Here is a 27489-nt window from a genome sequence, read left to right as displayed (position 1 = left end):
AACTGTTTCATTTTTGGAAGGGTCAGCACCATGGACCTTGAACATCTGAGGTCTTTTTCATGCTAGAGACTTCTGAGTTCATAAAGGTTTCAAAATTGAATATTTATTTTTGAAAATCAGAAGATAGATTTCTATTAGAAGAATTTAAAATCAGTTTTTAATTGTAAAAGAATATTACACATTGTTTCAAATAACTCTGCTTAGAGCTAAATTTGCACATATGGCTTGCAGCTTTTCAGATATCTGCAACAGTGAAGTATTTCCTACTTTATATAAACACTTCATTTTGTCTTTCATCAGGTACAGTTTCCTTGTTTTCCTTGAAGAGTGAATGAATATCCATCTCCAGGTAACCCGAGGGATACCTTCTTGGACAAATTACTATGAGGCAAGTTGGGATGTGGATTTACAGTATATTACCTACTCCACCCAATGGCTTCTCTTTATGATACATGTAAGGTCTTTGCCACCCATCCACTGAGGTGCAAACTACAGTAAGATTACATGGGCATCCCAGCAGTTGCTGCTAATGTACTGTAATTTCACAATCTATGTTATATCTTAGCAACTTGTTTGTGTGGTATATACTTACCATAGCAGAAGGCTGTTCACAAACAGGGAGTTTAGAAGAGTATTAATTGCAACCCCAAACTCAGTATCATCTTAATAAGAGGCAAAGTGTATTGTATTTGTGTGTAATATAGTGCATTTGTTATTGTGAAACTAATTTGTGGGCTGAAATGTTCACCAGGATTATTTTTGGAAGATATTTTAGCCAAATAGTATTTTATGTTTACTTTTTACTGAAATGTTTTTCTACACATAAGTTAGAGACATTGATTTATTCAGTTATTGCTAGAAGACAAAGAAAGCATTTACTATTATACTTTATTCACTCGTGAGAGATTTGAAGGGACTTCAGCCTCTAAAACAGAGGGTGATCTTCTATTTTTATCTCCTGTTACAAAGTTCTGCCTTAGAATATTTTAAAGAAAATACAAGGACTAGGAACAGTTCTGTTTTCTTTTGTATAGATATAAAGCTGAATCTATGAAGTGTGGCTAACATATTTAACTTCATTTTCAAAAGTCCCTTATATTCTTTTTTGTCTTCACTCCTTCTAACTTTTTCCTTATCTCTCCGTTATGCACTCTAACTTGCTGTGACTCATGTTTTCAGTGGTTCGATTTAGTTTTCACTTAGAACGTGTTAATATTACTTGCCCCTTGTAGTTTGCTTCATCAAGCAAGGGAGCAGAAACTGTATAACATAGTAAATAAAATCCAACTAAATCCATACTTACTGCTGTTAGCACTGAAATATCTGTATCTATGGCTTAGTTGTTAAACCCTATGAATTGTGAATCTGCAATTACTAGAACTGTGTTTGTAATTGCATATTTCCTTTCCCTTTTTATTTATTTGTTCTCCTTTACTTCTGAAAAATGCAACAAAAGCTAGTAAAATATTCTAATATTTGAGAATCCAATTCTTTAAAGCAGTGGAACTGCAGTTTTCAAGGAATGGATTTTTGAAAATACTTTTGTAGATAAAAATAAGGGATAAAATCATCCCTTTGCTTCTAAAGGGCTCAAGTTGTTTACAAGCCTGTATATAAACTGAGGAAAACTCAGATTTCTTTGTATACTAAACACCTTTGAAAATCTGACTTCTTAGAACTTCATTCACTTTTGAAAATGGGACATAGGCTCTGTAAACGTTATGGCATTTCTGAAAATATTACCTTATGCTTCCTGTCAATGTTTATCATGTTGAGCCAAACTGCAGAGACTGCTGACAGTGGTTGCTCTATTTGGAGAACGTGTACTTTGGCAAGCACAGATTTTCTTTTAGAAAAGTGCAAAATTTGGAATGGTATTTTTAGAAGAGCTATGAAGGGAATCCCATTAAGCTTCCAAACCCATTGGATAAGTACCTTAAAACCGGCAGGACTGAAGAACAAAATGTGTCTTTTAGGTCTTAGAGTTATTTAGTAGTAGAAATCAATCATGACTCGATGAGAAAAAAAATAACACAGCCATACCATTTTATGTGTAATATACAGCCCATTTTCTCAAGGAGTCTGTAAAAACTAAGCCAGTATCCTGGAACTGATCTCACAAAAGCAGGACATGCTGCCTACTTTTTTTCTGTGCTGTATTGTTTGCACTGGAGTACAAGGAGCCGCCTTGTTGGACACTGCCCTATACATATTTGCTTGAGTGACCACTGTTACATTCCAGTAAATGAAAGGTAACCTGATCCTACATGAAAGAAAAGTAAATTAGTGCCCTTTTTACTGCAGGATTTCAGCATACATAGAGGGTCTGCTCAGAGAGTATCTGCCACCTACAAACTCCTACCTTTCTTGTCTTGCAGTAACCTGGTTTAATTCCTATAGGTTTATGAAACTATTGCAGTGGGCAAAATGGTAAGTAAAGCTTGTTATATATATGAATGAAACTCTAAGAGACTGAAAATTGATTCCCTTGAAAAGCCTTGAAGAAACATCAGCAGTTGGCATTTTCTCTGCTGACTTCAGTTGGGTTTGGATTAGGCAAAAGTAGGCTGCTGCAATCTTGCAGGAGTTCAGAGATTATGTTTTGAGATTGCACCAGGCTGTGAACTGCTGAGGCAAAATGTAAAGTCTTGACATCATGTTGCCATCGCATGAGCTGTTTATGAGCCTGCAGATTGCCCTGCAGTCAGTCGGGAAACCTGGTGGAGCACAGCAGGTGCTGCAGCACCGACCTGATCCAGACCCTGCTGAAATCGGGGAGGAGGGCTCCTGCTGTCATTTAGCTTTCTTGAGTGAGGCCCTCCTCAGGAAGCAGTAGCCAACACCAGATGAATCCAAAATGTGAGTTCCTTTATATTTTTTCTGTCCTACAGTTGCTAAAACTCCTCCTGCTTTAGCAACTGTCACCGTGTCTCTTCACTTAACAGCTCGTGAGCACCTGTTGCTTTTTTCTTTCCTTTCATGCCACAGCCCATTATTAAGCAACTTTAAAAATAGATACATACATAGATCTACAATACATACATTCTTGTACATTGATTGAAGAGGCAAAAGGGAAGGTTTGGCCTTGTAATGGCCTGAGGAAAACAAAGTTACTTGATTTTCTTTTTGTTTTTTTTCTCTAGAATATTCCTGTTGTGATACTTTGGAATTTTCCTAACAAATTCACATTACTGGTATCCACATGTGTTTATCTTTTCTGTGAAGAGAGAGAAAGTTTGTCCCACCTGCCACTCCATCAGAGAGATTTCTTGCTGGGCTACCCAGGCACATGCTTGGCAGATAGAGGAGGTGACAGAGAAAGATGTCCAGCATACTGAGGTGGTGCCTATGCATGCAGGATCTAAAAAGGCGCATGCTGTTTGTGGAGCAATGGATATGCCCAGAGTTAAGGATACTGATCTGCCATCATTTGTCTACAGAACATCCCAAGTCAACCAGCTTTCCCATGCCCACTGTCAATGCAGTTATAATCTCTCTGCTTCCAAACAGGTATAAAGGCATATTTAGCTTTTGAAGATTTTCATAGATTGCTGCCAAAAAAAAAGTATCTGTGGAACAACTGAGCTGAATCATTTGGGCCATACTTCATCTGGTGCATGTTACATGGCAATTACAATTCCCTTTTCATTTAGTGCCACAGGTGCAACTCACACTGCTTCTTCAGTGATACATCCCACATTTTCTGTGTCCACTGAATTAAACCATTACAGGTACGATTTTCATCACTAGACCTTTTCTTCCCACCAGACATATTAGCCATACAATGACATTGCAAACAGTTCCAGCCACCCAGAAACAGATTATTGGTTACCTTGACTGACCAAGTTCAGTATATCCCTGAAGTCCTTTGCCTTCTAGACAAGTAGTTCACTCTTCCAGTACCATTCATGTTTGTTCCCATTGCTTATTGTCCTAGAGCTCATTTTCTCTGGGCTATTGTCAGGCTTGCCTAACAGAAGCCTTTTCAGGAAGGACAGCAAATCCTATGTCCTTTGTCTGCCTTTGAGAATTTGGAGGTATTGTTTAATCTTCAGCATATATGTCTGTCCTTGGATGATGACATCCATAGACCACTGAACATGCGCTCATTATGATTATTAATTTCTTTTATAAGTATGATTTTCATCATGATCATGAAGTGATGGCACATCCAGCATCCCACATAAACAATTTAATTCCTTTGGAGTTTTGCAGACCTACAGTTCCCTTGGTTGTAGTTTAAAGACATTATTAAATGCATTCAGAATGTTCATTTTCTGCTAAATTAAGTATCTGCTCTTGACAAATCCCATTTTGCTCATTTGTTTTCTTGTTGCTAAACAGTGCAAAGCTCAGATCAGAATTTAACTTTTCAGCCTGTCGGAGTTGAGATAACGGAGTTTAGCTCCTGAATACAATTGCAAATGATTGTAATAACATAGCTGGAAACAGTGTTATCTCCTGAACAAAGAGTTGGTGCAATGGATTACTAGAACAACCAGATGTGCAGCTGTAATATTTCATCCTAAGGCTATTGCTCAGGAGTGAAAATAATCCTTTGAAAAAAGTACAAATTATTTTTCTAACCAGTGTGAAATAACCAGCTTTACCTGCAGCTTCCCAGAAGGGAAGAAGTTGTTTCTTGCTGAAGTCTGAAGTATGCCCTTTTAAGAAGTATGTTTGTTTAAGTCTGAAATATGTCCCATTGAGAGGTCACCTCTCACATCTTATCTGCATTCCAGGGAGTGCTTTGCTCAAGGACATGTGCTCAAGTTTTTTCTGAGTTTTGTTTCATTTGCCTTTCATTGCCTTGAGACCTGAAAGCAAACATGTAATACACTTTTACAGAGCCTGCTTTCAGGAAGGAGTACACTTTTCCTCCCTCCATTTATCTATACCTGTAATTCACACATTTCCTCAGTGTGCATCAGGTTGATGCTACAAACTTCGAATTTCACTTGTGTGATTTCCGCTACCCTAAGATATTTTTTGTAATTACAGAACTTTAATTATCACATGGGTCTGCATACCAGCGTCCAATTTACTATGAGCAATGACCTCTCTGTTTTCTAATTATCAGTAATTCATCTCCTGGTGTGATGTTTTCTGGTGTTTTTATGAAAAATTCCTTCAGATTGGTAGTCAGAAAGGGCAAGGACTTTATTATGCAATGTTACTGCTGTGGCTTGTAAATTCTCTCAAAGTTGTATGGTCAATTAAACTTTTGTTCCATTTTTTCATATTGTATGATCTGTATTACCTTGGTCTGGTTGTCACAGGAGGCATCATGAGCTAGTCTTGCCAGATTTGCATACTTCCCAGAGTAGGTCTACCCTGTGCAAAGGATCTGCAGAGATATCTAAGGAAGCCCTAAATGACATAGGTCAGGTGTCAGAAGCAGTGAAGACATGGAGTCATCAGTGTGGCACTCCAATACAAGGTGTGTCTTTCTGACTGGAATTCCCATTCTGTTAGTACTCTGGGTTCTCATGTGTATCTGAGAGCATGCAAGATACTGTCTACGAGATTAATTCTGGACCGCACAACTTCCCTTAGAAAAATGTTGGAACTGCTACCTAGGGCTAATTCTTAGTTCATTCAGCAGTCTGTCTCTGAGCTTTTATGTGTTGAACGCCATTCAGAAGTATTTTTTGGATAAGAGAGTTGTCATTTGTGTTCAATTTGTGCAGTATGATGTCATGCTTGACATCTAGGTTTGTTCTAAATTAGCTGGTGTGAATATATGGCAAGCAACATGCTGTGCAGAATTCAATTTTCACATTTAAATATTAACACAGCCATATCAGCATAACCATCATGACGTCTAGAGGCATGCATAGTTTCAGCATTATGTCACTGCCTCAGTTCTCTTGCTTTCAGTTCTGGGACCACCAAGTAACTTGCAGAGTATAGCAATCTCTAGGGCTGGCTCCAAAAATGGAAAAGTTTGCTTTTCAGCCATACTTTATCACAGCTCTTTTCTTAGTTTTATTTCTCCTCTAATCCCACAGTGAAAAGTCTCCTCTCCATGTTTCAGTTCTACATGGAGAACAGTGCTTCCTCCTTTCTGAGACACAGCTTCTTACTTGCCCTTCTCTGGTCATAATCTCTGCTGTCTCACTACACATCTAACAGAAGTAGTTTGAGGAAGTATTATGCTGAAGGTTAGTTTAGACTGTCTTGTTTCTCCCCGTACCCATGAGAAGTTATCATGAATCAAACAACTTCAAATACACTGAATGAGCCATAGTTGTTACCTAAATTCTTTCATCTGTTTCCAGAGTATTTAGATAATTGGTACTCTACTGTATTCAGATAAGTCAGCATTTAACCAAATGCATAAGAACTTGATCTTGTCCAAAACCAAAAAAAAGATCTCATGATGACTGTCATCCTTTTGCCTAGTTTCTGTTGTTTGTGCTGACAGAGTAAGCTGTTGTCTGCATGTTTTCAACAAAATGGCTGTTAATATTTCTTTCATGATATGAAGCACCTTGGGATTTATTGATGAAAAATGTGCTAGTGTCTGGCATGTTTTTACTGTGATGGAAGGGTACTCTAGTTCAGGATTGCTGCTAGTCTGGCTATCTGTGCAGGACACGAAATTCTTCAGTTTTGCTTATTTTGAGAAAGCCATTGAGAAGGGAAGTCAAACCTTGAGAAAGAAAGGAAGAAAAAGAAATCAAGATATTCTTGGGATGGTTGTCCCTGTGTGGTTTATTAATTTAATATTGAGAATTTTCTTTTGTGCTCAGCTGTGAATCTCAATTTGAATATAGGGGGGATTTTCTTTTCTGCAGTGTTTTTGCCTCCTCTATTATTTGAAATGTCAAGAGCTGGTAGTAAAGACCAACAGTAGAAAGCCACTAACTTCGGTTTCTGCTATCAAGGTGTTAGTGTTTTAGGACAATGTGATTGTTGAAACTAAGAGGAAAATGGTCTTACGTGGATTTTCTCAGCAGACAGAAACTTAAAAGCTGTAAAATTTCACCAAAAGCAGATCAAAGAAAATTTGCACAGGCAATCTGTTAAAACTGCAAAACATAGGAAGTGTGAGACAGTGATTCACAGACTGCTTGGGAAGAGAAAAAGGAGTTTTCTTTTGTAGCAGGAAAGACGTGTTTAACTGAAGTATGTGCTGAGGAGGAAAGGAGCTAACTTCATGGGAAATACAATTCCCTGGCTTTGAGAAGAAGCCATGAGAGTAAACCTGCTGGAGTACTTCCCTACCTCCTCTCTGGGATAAAAATGGTGGGGAGCTGGGCAGGAGAGAGAAGAGCTGCCAAGCCATAGCCACTTCTGCCCTTTTCCTGAAAGGTGTTCTCATTCTGACAAAACACTGCTTGATTTGAGAATAGTGACCTAATTCAAGAAAAACTTTGTAAACAAAACAGTTGCTTGTCTTTACCTACAGCCATACATTTTCAGCGATAGGTAAAGCATCACAAAGTGTATCATCTGGGAAATGTGAAAACGTAAGGTGTGTTTATTTGCTTGTGACTAGCACAGGTCCTTCAAGAGTGAATGCAGGAAAAGTGTGAATTTAAATCTGGGGGTTCAGGAGAAGAAGACTGAAAGTTAAGGGAATCATGGATAGGGATGCTTAGGGACATAAATGTGTGGGCTGCTGTCTTTTCCATTGAGTGATGAGAAAGGATTGAGAGACTGAGAAAGATCTTTGGAAATAAAAATGAGACATTGAAGGAAGAGAATAGTTCAGCCTTTGGGGGGTGGGGGTGGTGGTGTTTGTTTGTCAATCACTTGTTTTTTTTGTTTCCCTATAATATTTTTAAGAGAGATTAATACAGGCAAATTTATTCTATTTGCCTCAAACACTGCATGCCAGTGAGATTCAATCACAAAAGAGGCTGTCAGGGTGATGTTCCCAGGTGGAGAAATGCTTCAGATAGTTTCAGAACCATAAAGAACATAGCTGTATGTTTTCTGGAGGTGCCAGTCCACTCCAAGCTATCTCAGTCATTGATAGTTTGCTGAATTCTTCAACCTGTTTTTTATATAGCAAAATGGATTTACTGGTAGGAAATCCTGGGACTAAAGGGATTGTGAAAAGTCCCATAACTAAACAGAGCTGCCTTGGGGTGCTTTCTGTCTCTGTAGATCATTTCTAACAGCACCCTACCTACTGAGCCATAGTTTTTGAGAAATCCGTCAGGATTTGAATCATTTATGAAAGGCTGTATTTGTGTTTCTGCAGGGAAATAGATGTCCTAAATCAGATGGATCACACTTCACAGGTTACGTAGGCTGAACAGTCTCCCATATTATACTTTCTGGAGAAAGTACTGCCAGCTCCTGAAAAGTACAACTTAATATAAATTCGTTTTCCAGTTCCTGTTGCCTCCCTTTTTAATTATAGTTATGAGGAAGTGCTTTAGTTTCAATGGGACAACAAATTAAGAGTTTCTTCCATCTCTTTGAAGGTATATACACACCTGGTATCTGTGGTTTAGCACAGGCTAAGGAGAGGCTCTGGGGCCTTGTTTATGCAGTAGAATTCCCTGCTCGTGCCACCAGTGGTTACTGGATATAGCAGAAAGAGGAACCTTTCATAAACAAACCTTTTTGAACCTCTTTGCTTAAAGCAGATGGATTTACACTGAATTTTGCGAGCTGGGGATTAAGCACATACAAACAATTCAGTGCCAGCTCTGTTACAAGCTTTCTCTGTTTTAGAAAAGTCCCCAGTGTATGTGAGGGAATTTCCTGTTCACTATCCATGTCATATCTTCAACACATTCAATATTACTCTGAAATATCCCAGTCTTCAAACCTAAACACAATGGCTGAAATCTTTGTAAATCAGTATTCTGCTTATAGTTATAGATTGTTTATAGTTATTGAAACTTTTTCATCACATACAGAAATTAAACAGTTGGGTCAGGAGCTGTTACCTTTTTCTATACCTTCCTCTTGCAGCTTGACGCTGGCAACACATGAAAAACCAGTTTGGACTTGCTGTGATACTGCTGTCCAGAGTTTTACATTATTAATATAAATTGATCCTGTATTGATTTTCTCTGCTTTCTTTCCAATTGCAGGGCAGGCTTTTGCATGTTCAGTAGCAGGCTTTCTCCTGCAAGTGTCCCGAGGTGTGGTCTAGGTGTGTTCAAGTCTAGCTTAGTCATTCATCCATCACCTTCTCATTAGTATGGCGTCTGTATTTAATTGGGCTTTCTTCCTTCCTTCATCAGAAATCAGTTTTTATGTACCATGAAAACTGCAGCCCATTATTTAAAGTTAGCTCTAAGAGAGATTCTTGGCTCGTATAGAAGAAACAGTGAAAATAGTATCTCAAATACTCTTTCAGGTGAAGCCATGTGTGAAGAGCATACCATGTGTGAGTCCAGCATACTGCCTCAAAGCCTTCTATTTCTCACGCTTTAGTTCATAAGCAACTTGTTTAAGAGAGTTTTCTTTCAATCTATTGAGTCGCTTGATAGGTTGTAATCATCAACAACTTTCACTGGTTGCAACTTTGCCTCCCAGAAAATGTTGCTGAGTTATTGTTGTGGTTAGTGTTTCAACTGGGCTTATACGCAGCATGGAGATCAACATTCCATCTAGTTTGTGTATAGGAAGGGCTGGTCCCTCCCCCAAAATCCTTGCAATTTGAAGAGAAAATGAGAGAAATTATCCTAATTTTAGAAATGGAGACATGAGATGCTGTACTTGGGGGTATGGGATTTCTGCTCAACACCAAGTTACCAAGTTACTCAGCAGTAAGCTTTTGCAGAATATGCAGCCAACATCTTGAGCTGCATTAAGAAGAGTATCACCAGCAGGTCAAGGCAAGCGATCCTTCCCGTCTACTCATCCCTGCTCTACGCATCTGAAGGGTTGCATCCAGTGCTGTGCTCTTCAGGGCAAGAAGGACTGGGGCATAGTAGATTGACTCTAGTAAAGTGCCATAAAAGTGATTGAGGGTTTGTAACAGCTAGGATATTGAGAAGAAGCTGAGAGAGCTGGAACTGGTTAGCCCAGAGGAGAAAAGGCCTGTGAGTATCTTACCAGTGTGTATAAGTATCTGATTTCTGATGGGAGGAGGAAAGAAAGAGATTGCTTCTTCTCAATGACATCCAGTGACAGTACAAGGGGGAATGAGTACAAATTAAAAAACCAAGAAATTCCATTTAAATGTAGAGAAAAAACCTATTGTAGTGAAGTGTCATCGAACACTGAAACAGGTTGCCCCGACACATTGTGGAGTCTCCATCTATTGTGGAAGAAGTCAAAACCCAGCTGGACACTATTGTGAGCAACTCGCTGTAACTGACACTGCTTTGAGCAAGGGGTTGGTGTATACGGTCTCCAGGGTTCCCTTCTTCAATGTTTCTGTCATGCTGTGCCCATCAGCTTGCCCCTAGAGTTGCAGGAGTTTACTGTAATGAGTGGAGCACAGGATACCAGGCTGTCCAATCTGACCCAGCTGAACTTGGCACATGATCAGAGGGGCCTGCTCCCTGTGTCCCAGGTCACAAGACAGTAAGCTGGTCTAAAGACTTGCTCTATTTAACACCCATGCTCTTAGGCTTCTGTCCCCTGTCCCCAGGCCATGCTTGTAACTGGGATCACCTTTGTGGAATGGCATCCCAGCCACATTCCTTCTTCCCTGGCACAGGGTCATGCAAGTGGCCCAGCAGTTGCTATCACAGCTCTTGTTGCCAGCAGCTTCCCTGTGTGGGAGTAGATAGGCACATTTACAGCAGCATTTGTTAATTTAACAAAATGGTGTTTTAAGCCGTACATCTTTTCGAATCATCACTGGCTTCATCTGGAGATAATCAAGACCAGGCATGGATATACAGAAGACAAGAAGACTATGTCACAAAAATTCAGATTGTCCCAGTGCATCAAGCCTTGTCCTCCTGCCTTAGTGGCAACAATGTTATAGTCACTGGAAATTATGTTCAAGGTATTTCTTTGTAGTTACTACCTCTGATGACTCTTTTGTTTATAAGATAGTAGATTTGGGCAGCTGTGTATGAATGTTTGATATTAAGAAACAGTAGATTCATTTTGAGGAAAGTTGCTTTGAATCTAACCAGGGCAATCAGATAGTCATGAATAATAAGAAGTCACGTGTGAAACATATATTCAGCAAAGTTAGGTGTCCAGTAAAACTAGTTTCAACATTGTTTGCACTACCTAATCTCTAAAATTACAATGTGTGAGTCACAGCCCTTAGATGATCTTAACCTTTACTAGAGGATACCCTGCTTTGTGTTCAGCAGCATAAACAACTGAGCAAGGACCTGTGCAGACCTGGTGAATACAACAGGACCCTTTTGACTTTTTGTAAGTAATGCATTTTTTTTCCTGTGGAAAAATTGTCAAACATTATATGTAGGAAAACAGCTTTGAATAATTGGTTGAGAAATTACCACATTCGTATTCAAGTTACAGTTTGAAGCTTTTTTATTGTTTTGTTATGCTTTGGGGTTTTTTAAAATAGGTAAGTCCTCTGTAAGATAGGCATGTTTTTATAGTATAACTCTTTAGGAAAACTGCATCTCTGAATGATTTAGAGTTAAATGAAGTAAATGGACGAAAATAAATACACGGCATGATAAGAAATGAAATGAAATGAAATGAAATGAAATGAAATGAAATGAAATGAAATGGAAGTAGGGACTTCAGGATTGCTCTCTAAAGCTTCTAGGGAGTTTGAAAAAAAACTGTGGATAGAGTTAAAGGCTAAATGAAGTAGAGTAAGAGTGATGGTGGAGCAAATCACAAGCAAATCAAAGAGGTCGAATTTAAATATGTTCTAGATATGAAAGTGAATTGTCTGAAAGTGGTTTGTCATGGGGCTTAGCTCCCCCCAAGAGATTGTAGTATTGCTATAACTATAATATTAATGAGGTGTGAATTAAGGAATATTTATAGTATATATATAATATATATGTATATAGCATATATTATTAAATCAGAGATCAACATTCTGAGTTCAGTGGATTTTAGAGAACAAAGACACTGGAAAGCGAACACAAATATGGGGTCATGGTGGGAGCTGGTAAGGATTCAATGATTTTACAGGGCAGAGTCTGAATACCATTTCTCGCTACAAGTCAGAAACCTAAAGTATTTTTCCCCTTTGAAAATCCTTACATATTCCTCTAAAGAGTACTTTATTTTATAAAAGATTCTGTAGATAAAGTGATTATGTACCACAGGAAGATGTTTTGGATTTCCAGATACTCCACATCTTTTTTTCTTCTGTCTGTTGACAAAAGTTGTTGGACCAAGTGTGGTACATTGTTAATTTATAGAGTTAAAAGTATTGCCACAGATGTGAAATGAATGGTTTCCAGGCTGCTCTAGAAAAGGTTTTCCTGTTCTATCCATGTCTTTTAGTATCTTTATTCCTCCAGAATTCACTCATCCATCTTTTTACCATTGCAGCTTTTTCTGCCAAAACCACTTTTTTGCTAGCTTTCTGATGATAACCACCATGATTGTTCCAAAGTTTCCTCTTTTTTTATTATTATTTTTATGATATTTGGTTCAGTCACTGAGCTGGACATGCCTTCACATGCAACAGGCATACTTGTTTCCATTCACTGTTCTACATGAATGCTGATTTTCCCTTCCTTAGTGACCAGCACTGTATTTCCAGGGTTTTGACATCTTCCTAATTGCTCAAAGCATATTTCTCTCTTCTGTTAGGTACGTGGAAGTTTGTTTGATTTTTGGGTGGTTTTTTTGTTTGTTTGTTTGGGTTTGTTTTTTTTTTTGTATGGTTCTCAATTGTTCAAACTTTATTTAAGCACTGAAATAGTTCATCACTTGCTCATTAACAAATGTATTTATTTTCTCTCTGGTCCCTGCCTATACATTTACACACAGCTCAGTCAAAAATGTATAATATTTTACTTCTCACAAAGGAGTAATATTGTGCCTTTCTTCTGCTTTGACTTTTCACCTTCCTAAATATAACTGAGTAGTCTTGACTTGATCCCTTACTTTCTGCTCTGTAGACCTGTACTTTTTTGCTTACAGCTTTTATCACTTAAAGCCATACTGAAAACAGAACACTGGATACAGAACAGTTTCAAAGGAATTGTCGCCTAACCTTAATGAGGGTGTCTTTGGTATTACTTCATCACTCTTTGACTTTAATTTTTATTCTTTCATAACTTCTTCAGTAGGTTGAGTAATTTTCCAGAGTCTGCTTCCTTGAAATAGAAAGCTGATATTCCTGAATTCGAATGGCTTGGAATCATGGGTACCGAGCTAGCTCTGTACAATGGACAGATTGACTTAATGCTAAGAACAAGGTGAAATGATTTTTTAGCCAAATGTCATTTTTGTTTTCTTCTTTTACAGATCCATAGAAACATGAAGATGTTATTTTTCCTATGTCTTTTAATTGTCTGGATTCATTCCAACAGTTATTGTTATGAGCCTAATCACCAAGGTGTAAGAAACCAAAATCAAAGAGGCCAAGAAAACCGAAATAAGCCACAGCTCATTGTAGGGAACAGTGTTTGTCAGTTTGCATGTTGTTTCTACAAAGAGATTTCTTCTCGACAAAACAGTGGAAATGTTTTCTTCTCTCCTTTGAGCATCTCTACTGCCTTTGCAATGCTGACTCTGGGTGCCAGATCAGACACACTGTCACAGATTCTTAGGGTCCTTAGCTTTAACCCACGTGAGATTTCTGAAAATGAAATACATGAAGGTTATCGCCAACTCATGAACATGGTAAACAGAAAGAATGAGGGGTTACAGCTGAATATGGGAAATGTCCTGTTTGTACTTGACAGACTGAAGCCACAAGATAAATTTTTAAGTAACCTCAGAAACTTCTATGAAGGAGAAGCTTATCCTATGAACTTCAAGAGGGCTGATCAAGCCCAGGTAAAGATCAATGAATACGTAGCAGCAAGAACCAATGGGAAAATCAAGGACCTTATAAATAACCTCGATCCACTTACTGAAATTCTCCTTATTAGCTATATTTATTTTAACGGTAAGATATATATACCATACTCTCCTACTTAATATAATATTTCCTGAGATCAGCCTTGGACTTCACGTGTTTTTACAACATTGTTTTGCAGAGGGACTCATATCTTGTTTTCCTTTTGGTCCTCCTTTACACTTAATTATGAACAAAGCTTTTCGAAATTATATTCTGCTTGACAGTGATGATCATTCTTAGCAAAATTTAAGGCAAATTTTCCTATATATTTCAATACACATATTTCTTTCCTGATGAGGATTAAGTGAAATTTACTTTGAAGAAGGCATTACTAAGTAAAATATCTAGGCCTAGTTTGGAATTAAATTAAATTAAAAGAACACTGTTAAAATGAAACTTAGCATCTTACTTGAAAGAAAATATGTTTCCTCAATAGTTTTGCTATTAGTATGTTCATTTATCCAAAGCTAAATATGTAACAGTAGATTTAGTTTCACACTCATGTTTTCCATGTTTTCTTTTTTACTAACTGTGCCCTTATCAGTAGTATGGCTGTTGTCCTTGTATGTCTAGAGGCACACAGTTTCAACCTTTTTTTTTTTTTTTTGATTCAGATTTTTTACTATTTTTCAGTGAAGAGATGGACTCACCAATATTAGATAGAAGCCTAGGGAGAAACAAGGCTGTAAGGCTCAATCAGACGTAATCAGATACTACGTCTTCTTTCAAACCTTCTCTCTCTTATTTTATTGTATTATAAAACCAAAGAAATCGTAGTCAGAAAAATAATATTCTGTAGTTTATCTGATAAAAATATCATTAAGCTTTTTAATTGAAACAGAGATGGTGTAGCAGAAATGCTACTCTTTTAAAAGGTACTATTTTTTTAAAAACTGTTATCCTGGATACTTCTGTGGTCCTCCCCAGTATGAGGCTTCCCCTGAAAGTAATTCACAGCCATATTTTTGTTTTGTTTTGCTTTTTATATGTGTTTATGCTCCTTGCATTAAGATCTCAAGATCTGATCACAGCTAAATGAAACTGTTTGAAATATAGAGGATTGATGTTTCTTAATTCCCTTGAACACATACTGTTTGTCTCAAATAGTGTTTTCAAAGTAGGTTTTTATTTAGCATCAGGCACATCTTTCAAACCAGGCAAAATAGCTGTTGATTTTTCTTTGACTGAAACATGTTTGAAGAAGGAGCAATACATTTAGTAGCACAATGAGGTCAGAAGCTTGAGAAACCTTGTATTAAAATCATAGAATCGTAGAATAGTTAGGGTTGGAAAGGACCTTAAGATAATCTAGTTCCAACCCCCCTGCCATGGGCAGGGACACCTCACACTAAACCATGCCACCCAAGGCTTTGTCCAACCTGGCCTTGAAGACTGCCAGGGATGGAGCATTCACAACCTCCCTGAGCAAGAAAGATAACTTTGTATTACAAATAACTTTTACATGTTCTAAAGATAAGCTTGTTTTATGACTGAAATGATTTCCCAGCTGCTCCAAAAGATGGGGGAGATTCAGTTTTAGCTCTTCAGTTTTAAAGAAAATAGAATAAAGAATAACAATAATAGAAATAGTATAAAAATGATTTTTATCTTGACATTGACAGTAGGCTAACATTACTTGATCTGGAGGCTGGAATTAACCTGGAGAGGATTATTAAAGCTCAAGTACCTCTACAACCAGTCTATACTTCTAGGCTCTTGTCCACTCTCTGGGCATTACAACCTTCCTTGCACAGTACTAGTGACTCTCCTACCCCTTTTTTTGCGGTGTAGCGTAGCTTAGAAGTCCTTCCCTAAGGGCAAAATTTGGCAATATATTACTGTCCATCAGCCAGTGGGCATGCTATTCCACTGTGATACACATCAGTCCCTTATCATGTCCTAGCCAACCTGGTCACCACAAAGTATCATACTTTGGGGTGGTTTTTTTTTTTTTCAACTTAAAAACTGTGAAGCATTTGAGAAAGGTTTCATCCCTAGAAGGTAGTCTGCTAAGAGACAGGAGAGGGAAGAAATAAGAATTCATTTGAAACTGGAGAAAAGGATTAAGGAATATCATCTCTGTCTAACCTGTGTGCTAAATCCTAACATCCTATTCAATTTTTAATCAAGCAAAGTTCTTTCTGAACTGGATTGAGCACTAGATCAAGGCTGTTTGAGTGTTTCAAATCTTGTGTCCTTCATGTTTCTGTGATTCATTGTTATTTGTTATTTTTTATTTTCTTAAGCATATCAAGGCAGAAGTCCTGCCTATTATACATGTGATGATAGAATGCATCACTGTTAATGAAGAAAAATAAACCATGCATTTTTTCCCATCTCCAGGTTATTGTTTGTTGTTAGTTTATATTTTTGGAGCCCAAGACATGCACTATCCAAATCTAATTTCACTCTTTCTAAATATCAAATAAGTACTGCTTATGTCTATTTCACAGATGGTGAAAACAGCAGATGATATTTCTTCCATTTGTACCAAGCTGCCTACTAATCATTGTTCAAATAGAAATCTGAAATCAAAAGGTGTTGCATCTTGTTTCATGGTTTCCTTGATAGCACTTATTTTACTGAGCATTATGGCTCTACTTTTACCCACTACATTTGATAAAAGGTTAGGTTTGTTCTAGAAAGCAAAATTTACTACAGAGTAACATCGCTTTCTTAAAAACCAACAAAACAGTCCCCATTCCCCAAGTTTTCCTAATTTTTTAATTCGCTCAACCTCTGAAACAGATGAGGTTGATGGCTAGAATTTGGGTTAGATATTCCTTTCTGCTGAGGTTAAGAATCTCTCAGATTTTCAGTGTAGACAGTTTGTTTCACTATGACTAGCAAGGAGTTTTCGAAAATTTAATATTGTAAGCATGACAGTTCAAAAGGTTTCTCTTGGTAGTTAGGTTTGTTTTTTAACCCAGCAGTCTGATAGACTTAAGTTATATATGAATTTATTGGCCATGAATTAGAGAGATATAAACCCCTCCTCGCTGCAAATAACCTGAATTCCTTCATTTCTCTGGAGAATTCATCCCTCATATCACTCTTCACAAGTCTATTTTGGTGTGGGAATAAAGAAAAGAGATAATCTTTCTTCTTCTGAGCTCTCATTTAACGGCTGCATCATAAGAGGGCTTTATAGGCTCCTTAAAATTGTTGTCATGAAGGAAAAGAGCACACTAGAACACTTGGTTTCTCATCTAAATAAAAACTATTGCAATCTTCTGTAAGTTCTGATTGTTTTACATCACAGTCTACCTACTGTGTATTGCTATTGAGTTATTCTGAGTATTCAGTAAGTCAAGTGTTTGTTGCAAACTGGTTTGTCTTTGAAGCTGATCCACCTGTGCCAGTTTCTGTCATCTATGAAAGTGCCCTATGGTGATAAGTCATATGGTTTCATGTCCTCAAAATATCCTGTAACTCTGTCTCTTATATTTCAAGCTCAATGGGAAAAGCCTTTCGATACAAAATACACTAAGAAGAACAAATTCTATGTGGATGGGAACAAGGCTGTTGAAGTCCCAATGATGTTTGGAATGGGCCAGTTCAAGCATGGCTATGATGAACAGCTGTCTTCCACTGTGGTGCAAATGGATTACAAAGGTGGTGCTTCAGCATTTTTTGTTCTGCCTGATCAGGGAAAAATGAAGAAGCTGGAGAAACGATTGTCTTGTGAACGTATGTCAAGGTGGAGGACATTAGTCTCAAAAAGGTAAAATTCTGCAGTTCTTGTTTCAGATGGTAGGCAAGGAAACACATCGGTTCCAATGTGCTGGGCTATGACACAAATTCAGGATACTATTTTTAATTCTGTTTTAATCTAAAGAAGAATTGCCACCAACCAAAGGTGAAATCTGGCTCTCCAGTGTCCCTCTGTTTACACATTCAGTACAAGTGAAAACCTTCACAGCTTTAGGACTTTTGCTGTTTCCACATTTTTTTTCCATCTTCAACTCTCCATAGCTTTCAGGTTTCTGTCTTAAAACTTCTTAAATTTTTGGGAAGATGTCTTCTGCTTTTTCCTGTTTATAAGTAAATTCCTATCACTTTCCTTCAGCCCTTTTTCTTGTCTCTTGCTTCCTTTCTGTCTATGGGAGTTACCCATAATTGCACGTTTCATGCTGAAATAACAACTTTTGGAAATTGTGAGGACAAAGCTCAATTACAAGGGTACAAAGGCATATATATATATGACACATAACAGAGCCACTGTATTCAGGCTCTCTGAAGACTTTGGCAAAATTGGAATAAGCTACACTTGCTTCAAGGTAACTTTGAGACTAGAAGAGAGAAAGGTTATATGCTTTATAAAAACAACTTTAGACTCTTTCTATTCAGTATCATGTGTAGTGGTAGCATTTGATGGGACAAAATATGTATAAAAGCATAGGCAAAACATGTTTACAAAATCAAGTCTTTGTGTTCATTCGTGAATTTGATGTGTCATGTTAAAAACCTTCCTACATACATATTTGAAAATCATATTTTAGACGAACAATTCTCAAGACAAAAATGACATCCTTACACAGAAAAGTGTCATGCTCTTAACTCTGATTCAGTGCTAAATCTTATTAAAATAATCTATTTTTTTCATTAAAAAGGACAAAAAAAATGTATGCAATTCTCTGTGCACCTTCACAGTTTTGAAACTTCTGTGAACAGCCACATGGTTTGTGACTAAAATCACAGTAGGAGAAATAAGATGGTGATTGGAAGGATTTATATTTCCTCTCTCCATACTCTCCCCCCCTCCCCAGACTGGAATAATCTACCTAAAAGCCATGAATGTGAGATGTAAATCTTATATACAGGCATCACTGTCGAAGACATGCAGTTCCCTGTTTTTCATCACGGCTGTTTTCTCTTGCAAACTAATAATGCAAACTTCTTTAAGTTTTCAGGACAACTGATGCCTTTGCTATTATTTGGAGTCTCTGGGAGGTCTTAATGGATGGGTTTGATGTAGGATATGGAATTATTTAAGGACTGGGCAATCTGTGTTGTCCCTGTTTCTCTGTCTGCAAACTGAAATTGACACAGTTGCAGAGGCATTGAGAGGAACGTTTTTACAACTGTTGGTTGCTGAACATGGAATAGTGTCCAAGTGTTGCCAGTACAGGCAGCTGAGATCTATTTAATGGCTGAACTCTGGAGAAAGCATCACTTTCTCTTCTGAAAAGTGTATCCCAGTGCTTGCTGCACTATCGCGTTTGCATTGTTATTGTGTGCCTATGGCTTTCCCTTTCCTGAATGTTGAAAGCAAGTGGGGGCTTGTGAATGAGTGTCTTTATTTAATAGCAAGGCAGATGATTCAATGCATCCTCCTTGAAACAGCAATCAGCACAGTCAGAAATTAGACAGAAGTACTAGATCACCCACCTGTTATCAATCTACTAGCACTTTCATTTTTTCGTACCAGCCAGGCTTGGCATTTGATGCTGTGCTACACTGAAGGTATGTGGCCTTGCCTTCCCACTTGTCCACTAGATGACTTGCTCTTTGGACTCCTTCATTAAGTTCTCCTGTTTTCTTACCAGAAAACAATACTTTCTGTCAGCATTATCACTAACTTTCATCTCATACTGCATCTAGTTGTAAATGTTGATTTTAACCTTTGAAAAGGAATTGTTAGATCCTTACTGAAAAAGCTAGGGAGGAATGTGTCAGAAATACAGAATTTTGATTAATTTTATGGAAAGCAGCAAACTAGTCCCTTTCTCCCACCCCCAAAAATAATTAGTAAATCAGACATCGGTCTTGGCATAGAAAAGATATTATCTATTGACTAACTATATGCTGTATTCTGTCAATGTGTTTCTGTTTTCTACTTCATCACCCATATATCTCTGTCCAGATTTACATGATAAACACACAAGGCCTACCTTTTTCTTTTCTTTTTTTTTTCTTTCAAAAGTAGCCAGTGAACTTGGATGTGTTGGATTTTTTGTGCCCAGCGTGAGACACCTGAAAGAAACACTTTTTCACAAGAAGATTCCTCTGCATCCTCAGTAATGGGGCATGATGAAGGAGCTTCCTGCAGAATGCACAAAATATCTCTAACTTCTGAAAATGTCAGATGAAGACCCTTAGGGAGGTATAGCTATTCTGTTGAGCTGAATGATCACTAGGTCAATCTCATTCTTCATGTGTTGTCTTACTGCAGACTGACAGCCAGCAACCTACGACCTATCCTCTCAGCCAGCTTGCCAACATGTAAACCTTTTCTTCTCCCCAAATTAATGTCACTACGCATCTCCCATGCAGGCTAGAGAGAACCTACAAGCAAAATATTTTTGGGGAGAAAGCAAAACGAGTTTGTATCTCGGGAGTCTGTGTCATACCATGAAACCTGATCAAAAGTTTCACCATATTCTTCTGCTTCTTTTCTGGCAGCTCAGCAAATGTGTATCTTCCAAAATTCACTCTTTATGGGACATATAACCTGAAAGATATCTTATATAAAATGGGTATCATGGATGTATTCACTGATAAGGCTGACCTGTCTGGGATCACTGGGCAGCCCCAGCACAGAATTTCCCAGGTAAGTCATACTGCTTTTTGTTTTATGAACCCATGTTTACTGATACTTGCATCATTTCCTTTGCAACTATTCATGATGCTAAACTCATGTAAAGAGGCTTTGCGTCATATGAAAAGGCAGCTGTTGGCATACGGAGTATTTTGCCCATGTTGCTTGCTCTGCCAGTGCAATTGAGCTGAAGCAGGTTTCAAGTCTGTAATTTTATAATCCAGGAGGCCTTTTTGATCTGCATGGGGCAACCTTATAAAACAGACATGACCAAATCATCGCATGTCCACACCTTGGTACCCTCCTGCAGCGCGTTGTTACAGTCATTATATTGCTGCTTCTGTTTGTGTCTACCTTCTTTAGCCTGCCTGGGGGCAAGTAGGGAGCTGTAGGATGTATCACTACTTGTATTTTATGGAGGGGAGAGGAAAAACAATGCTTGCTTTTAAACTCTTTGGGGGAAAAGAAAATGCAGTTATTAAAAACATTTGGCTTCAAGCCCATGAGCAAACTCTCATTAATGCCCGGCCCAGGCAAAAGCTACAGATAAGTCACACTTCGATAAACCTAGAGTTTAAAGCTGACAGTCAGTGCAAATTTCATTACCTAATATGAACAAAACAACTAGCCTTATGACCTCAGGTGGAAGTTAATGAATTAGGGCCTGTGAATGTCTTTATTTTGCCAGGTAAAACATATGTTTCTCTGCTCTAGCCCTCCATTTCTCATGCTTCTCCTTTGCTTTCGTGTCTTCCAAGACATTAAGGAACATGGGAAACATAATTTCAGGATACTATTCATTGTGCTAATCTGCATGTTAATTCTTCAACTATATGAACTTCTAATAGTCAAATATGGTTGTGCTCTCTTAACCTTCAGTCTATACATATCTGCATGAGTGGGAGCAGGGAAGAAGAAAAACAAAGCAGAAGTTTTCACTAGCAGGGGCTTGCCCCTCCACCAGGGTTGAACTTCTCCTCTTTGGTGCTATGAAAGCTATGCTGCAGGCAGCTTGCTGATTTTTTTTCAAATTTTTCTGTCTTTGTGCAGTGGACTCACATCTGGTGCTTGCTTCTTACCAGTAACTTCTTCAGGTACTTTTAGCACAAGTGTTATTTAGCTGCCTAGTCTTGTACTGCCTTGACTTGTAACATGTCTGTTTCTTCACAGGCTATTCATAAGGCTGTGGTAAAGGTGGATGAGACTGGCACTGAAGCGGCAGCAGCCACAGGCATGGAAATAGTGCCTATGTCTGTTCCGGCTACCATTATGTTCAACAGGCCCTTCCTAATGGTCATAACTTTGGAAAGCAATATACTATTCATGGGAAAAATTGTGAACCCTCTGAAAAAAGATTAAGTTTATGTACATATTAAGTATGCAGTGATCACCACTGTTAAATCAAGTGTTTGACCTGATGAGTATGGCATGGCTACCGAGGGCTCTCCATCTCTTAACTGATGTTATTCACTGTTTTTTTGTAGATGAGACTCTTCATCAGTTTAAGTTGTCATAGTTGCATATTTGTTTGGGCCTTGTTTTTTTTTTAATTCTTTTTTTTTTTTTAAGAAGGTTACATTCAGGCAGAACTGTCATTAGATCTGGGACAAAATAGGCCTGTGTGATACTGACAGCACATATACATCTTCTAGCAGGGAAGATGAGGAGCATGTGGGTGGAGAGGGCTGTGTAAGCCTGCTTCTTCCCTCATGGCTGCCTTCTCACCTTTTTTTTTTTGAGTTGACTGACAAATGAGTACAAGTTACGGCACTCTACTACTTGTACCCATTTTCCTACCAACATGAAGTTTATATCTGTCATAGATCTTAACATGCATTATGCTTACTACCTTGCATAGTACCATAGTTGTCCAGTGAGTCTATAACATACTTGCCTTTCAGCTGTCGTCCAGTTAGGCTGCTGCAAAGGGGTCACAAAGAAGGTGTGTTTTTCCCCTGCAGATGTATACTGGCCTGCCCACTGTTTCTGTCGGGGTTTATAGGCCAGACTCATTTCAGGGCAAATGTTCCATGTCAAAAAATTGGGTCTAAGAAGTTAAGAGGTAGATGATATCTCTGCAGTTCAGTGAAGTGCCCTGGCGCCAACCTTTGTGAATCACACAGACAGCACAGAGCAGCCAGAAGACTACTTCTAGCCTATGCCTGCACCTAAACCAGCTCCTAGAAGTCCCTGAGCAGCAAGAAACATAAACCATTTCCCCCCCTGGTGCCAGTGCCTGTACCATCATCATCTGGCCCTGGGAGATTACCCATGGTAGTAAGCATCATTCCAGTATTGACTGTAGGATCAAGCACCCTACCAGTAACACCTATACTGCATCAGTGACACCTGTGTCTCTTGATGTAACCCCTTCTGTTCCCAGACTGTCCAGTAATACAGCATTGGTACTCTTGTTTCTCAACCGCTTCATGGTTAGTATAGCCACAATATTATAAAGATCTGTTTTTACTATTAAGGTACAAAATACTAAGTCACATCCATAATGCACATGCTTATTTATTTTTTTCTTGTTTACTTTCCTTTTTTTTTCTTCTGTTTTCACAACTTCTATCATTATTTTATTTCTTTGCTCGTGTTCATGGTATATATCTGATCTCTGGTTGCAGGAGGGGTAAATTATTGACTAAAGTGGGTTAGTCTGTTCATACGTATTAAAAATTAACACCAGTCTTTGTATAGCCTCGAAACATGCAGACAAATGCACTATGGTAGAAGAACTACAATGAATAAACATGACATTAAAAAGTTTCTAATATTGCTATTTATTTCTGTAATTCAGAGTTAAGACTTAAGTATCATTCAAGAATGTTTTTTTCACAGCTGTAAACAAACAATTATTAATATACTTCTCACATACATTACATCAGCACAGTAATGCCTGTAAGCTTCAGAAAGCCCTCTGCCTTTGGCCTGAGTAAATCCCTGTTAAGCATATAGTAGGTTATTTCTGTTAGGAGGAGAACTTCCTGGGAAAGTTAGGCATTTCTTTAATGCAGAAGAGTTTATTTCAAAGGCTGCAGACAATGTGCTACTCCTACTGTATTAAGTGTGTAGCTTCATGTGTGTGTCCTGCCTCTCTTTTAAAAAGCTCTCTCTTCACTCCCTCTAATAGCTATGTTACCAGTCCTAGCATGTGTGGCTGCTGTCATTCCAGAAACAAAATACGGACCATCTAGATCATACTTTTAAAATAGATTATGAGAAGAAAACCAGAAAAGTGCTTAGAGGCTGTCAAATTTTTGTAGAGGAACCCACTTCCAAATGAAAATTGCTGAAGACTCATCTGTGCAGTATTCATGTTCAGCAATAGGAATAAATTTAGTATTTTCCAAAATGAAAACCAGATACGGTCAATTTGGTTTCATTTGGCCTTGATTACATCATTGGATCCATAGCAAACCTTGACAGAGGGTACTTTTTTACCAGTTCTTACAAATCTTCCTAATTTATATTGATCTAGAGGCACTGCAGATCTTGCTAGGTCACAAACAGTTTTCTGAAATAACTAGGTCTTGCAGTTAGCTTTCCTGTAAAAATGCATAGTGATGCATTTGGATGTGAATCCAAAAGAACTAAGTTAAAAAGGAAAAAAGAAATCGGCATATTTATGCAGAGCAACCCCACAATATTAAATCTAAAACTGTAATAAGAAAGGAAAAGGACAACTGAGAAAAAAAAGAACCTTACAGCGTAATAGCACATAATAATATATTCTTCTTCAGATCCCTCAGAAAGGTATTTGCCAAATAGCCTGAGAGAACCGTAGATGTTCAAAATGTAAAAGAAGTGCTCGGGGGGAAACTAGCAAAACAGGAAAGCTCAGTCCATGTTTAATTCTTCTGCAGTGGTTGAGCCTGAGCATCTACTTCAAAGGTAACTATAGAAGGCTTTTTTAAAAAAAAACAAACAACAAAACAACACAAACAATAAAACAAATTGCCAGGACTGTTTGAATGTATGCGAGAGCTCTTACTGTCTCAAGAAGAAAAATACTAAGTTTTCAACTGTGATGCATCAGTTAGACAGGTCTCTGTACCAGAGAAAGAAGAAGCGACAAATGTAACGTAAGATTCTAAAAAAGATGCAGACAAGCACGCAGTGAATTGCAGAACAGTCAGCCCAGCTTTGGTGTTTTGGAAACTGGAGAATTTGTAGTTGTATGGATAAGAATGAAAAAGACCAAAAGACCAACATAGAATAATAGAATCGTTGAGGTTGGAAAAGACGCTAAAGATCATAAAGTCCCACCACTAAACCATATCTCTAAGTGCCACATCTACAGGTCTTTTAAATACCTCCAGGATGGTGACTCAGCCACTTCCCTGGGAAGCCTGTTCCAATGCTCTATAAACCTTTTGGTGAAGAATTTTTTCCGCTAATCCAATCTAAACCTCCCCTAGTGTTACTTGAGGCCCTTTCCTCTTGTCCTGTTAGTTAGTTGGGAGAAGAAACCAACACCCACCTTGCTACAAACTCTTCTCAGGTACTTATAGAGAGTGATAAGGTCCCCCCTGAGCCTTCTCTTCTCCAGACTAAACAACCCAAGTTCCTTCAGCCACTCTGCTCCAGACCTTTCACCAGCTTTGCTGACTTTCTTTGGATACTCTCCAGCACCTCAATATTTCTCTCTTGTAGTGAGTGGCCCAGAACTGAACACAGTATTTGAGGTGCAGCCTCACCAATGCCAAGTACAGGGGGACAATCATTTTCCTGGTCCTGCTGGGCGCACTATTTCTGGCACAGGCCTGGATGCTGTTGGCTTTCTTGGTCACCTGGGAGCAAGCTGGCTCATCTTCATCCAGCTCTTGACCAACACACCCCTGTCCTTTTTGGCTGAGCAGCTTTCCAGCCACTCTTCTCATTTCAGGTAGTTGTAGACAGTGATAAGGTCCCCCTTCAGCCTCCTTTGCTCCAGGCTAAACAACCAGGTTCCTTCAGCCACTCCTTGTAAGAATTGTACAGGGGGATAGATGATCACTTCCTTACTCCTGCTGGCCACACTGTATCTGATACAGCCAGGATGCTATTGGCTTTCTTGGCCACCTGGGCACACTCCTGGCTCATCTTAATCCAGTTCTTGACCAACAGCCCCAAGTTCTTTTCCCCCAAGCAGCTTTCCAGCCACTCTTCCTGAAGTCTGTAGCATTGCATGGTGTTGTTGTGACCCAGGTGCAGAACATGGCACATTGCCTTGTTAGACCCCATACAGTTGGCCTTGGCCCATCGATCCAGCCTGTCCTGATCCTTCTGCAAAGCCTTCCTACCCTCAAGCAGATCAACATTCCCACCCAACTTGGTGCTGTCTGCAAACTGACTGAGGGTGCACTCAACCCCCTCGTCCATATCATTGATAAAGATATTAAAGAAAGCTGGCTCCAACACTGAGCACAGGGGAACACCCTTTGTGACCAGCCACCAATTGGATTTAACTCCATTTACCACCATGCTTTGTGCCTGGCCATCCAGCCAGTTGTTTACCCAGTGAACAGTACATCTCTCCAAGCCATGAGCAGCCAGTTTCTCCAAGAGAATGCTGTGGGAAATGGTGTCAAAGGCTTTACTGAAGTCTAGGTAGACAACTTACACAGCTTTTCCCTCATCCACTAAGTGGGTCACCTTCTCATAGGAGGAGATCAGGTAAATCAAGCAGGACTTGCCTTTCACAAACCCGTGCTCACTGGGCCTGATCACCTTCTTGTCCTGTACGTCCCATGTGATGGCACTCAAGGTGATCTGCTCCACAACCTTCTCCAGCACTAAGCTCTGTAGCTCCCCGGATCCTTCTGGCCGTTGTTGTAGATGGGCATCACATTTGATAACCTCCAGTCAACTGGTACCTCCTTGGTTAGCCAGGACTTCTGATAAATGATGGAAAGTGGCTGGTGAACAGTTCTGCCAGCTCCCTTAGACCCTTGGGTGGACCCAATTGGGCCCTACAGGCTTGTGTGTGTCTAAGTGGTGTAGCAGGTCGCTGACCATTTCCCTTGGATTATGGGGGCTCCATCCTGCTTCCCATCACCATCTTCCAGCTCAGGGGTCTGGGTACCTCGAGTACCAGTGTTTTTAATGTTAAAGACTGAGACAAAGAAAGCATTAAGTACCTCATCCTTTTCCTCATCCTTTGTCACTGTTTTTCCGTAGCCCTCCTTTTATTGTTAAATTATAGAAGCATTTTTTATTGTTTGTTTTTTTTTTACAGCTGTAGCCAGAATACTTTACAAAATGATTCTTCTAAAGAGTTAGTATGTGTGAAGATTGTCATGGTTTGACTGATATATGTCACATAGTTCACAAAAAAGATAAGAGTCCTCAACGAAGGATCTCAAACCCCCCTAAATGAGTATGGAGAGAAAACCCTTTATAAGCAATAAATTCATGCATGCATTATTCACAGAAAGAGATTAGGTGGGGCTTTAGTGAACTGCAAGGTGACACATTTTTCTGGTGGTTCTATCTTGTTTATAGGTAAGGATCTCATGGTACTCTGATAAAATGGCAAAAGAAAATCACTGCCAACAAATACAAAGGAAATAATAGGATGAAAGAAGCCCTAGCTTTATATATGGTGTTGTGGGGTCTTAGGTTAGGCATTGCTACTCAGAATAGAGATTTTGCAATGGTGCTGGTTAGGACACTGAATATGTCATCTCCATGCTCAGTGCTAGTGAAAAAGGAAACCAAGCAATGGAAGATACGAAGAAAGGAAGAGAGAGAAAGGAAATATCAGTGTTTCCTTTCACTGTGCCATGGTATACCCACACTGTGTACACTATATGCATCTCTGGATACTGAACTAGATGAATCTTCAGTTTAAGCTAAGAGTGTTAGTTTTATACAGCTTATAAGATAATGTTTTCTCTGCATTTACTGTGAATCTATGGGCCCAACTCAGAGCCAAAGCCTAAGTGTTTTATTTCCTTTTTCTATGCCTGAGGGTGTCTAAAACAGCAATATGGGACTGGCAGCTAAAAGCACTTTTATT

The 27489-nt window shown here is 38.8% G+C and overlaps 1 protein-coding gene across 3 annotated transcripts; it reads left to right on the top strand.

Annotated features, from left to right (window-relative positions):
- Window positions 1-1485: 1485 nt before the first annotated feature.
- Window positions 1486-23255, top strand: LOC134164283 (alpha-1-antitrypsin-like). 3 transcript variants are annotated; one of them, XM_062619864.1, is made up of 7 exons: window positions 1486-2430; window positions 2693-2859; window positions 11250-11316; window positions 13348-13993; window positions 17399-17669; window positions 20351-20498; window positions 21657-23255. In XM_062619864.1, the coding sequence occupies exons 4-7, from the start codon at window positions 13360-13362 to the stop codon at window positions 21843-21845; spliced, it is 1242 nt and encodes a 413-aa protein (XP_062475848.1). In that variant the 5' UTR covers window positions 1486-2430; window positions 2693-2859; window positions 11250-11316; window positions 13348-13359; the 3' UTR covers window positions 21846-23255. The 3 variants fall into 3 exon arrangements, with proteins under 3 accessions (XP_062475848.1, XP_062475847.1, XP_062475846.1); XM_062619863.1 differs by lacking the exon at window positions 1486-2430 and having other exon boundaries at window positions 2478-2859; window positions 11253-11316; XM_062619862.1 differs by lacking the exon at window positions 1486-2430 and having other exon boundaries at window positions 2478-2859.
- The last annotated feature ends 4234 nt before the right edge of the window (window positions 23256-27489 follow it).

Source organism: Pezoporus occidentalis, unplaced genomic scaffold, assembly GCF_034315485.1.
Source record: "Pezoporus occidentalis ecotype Australia unplaced genomic scaffold, CSIRO_AGI_Poc_V1 ctg215, whole genome shotgun sequence".
NCBI classification, from domain to species: domain Eukaryota; kingdom Metazoa; phylum Chordata; class Aves; order Psittaciformes; family Psittacidae; genus Pezoporus; species Pezoporus occidentalis.
The sequence above is the reverse complement of the archived record's forward strand: the minus strand, read 5'-3'. Positions and strand labels throughout refer to the sequence as shown.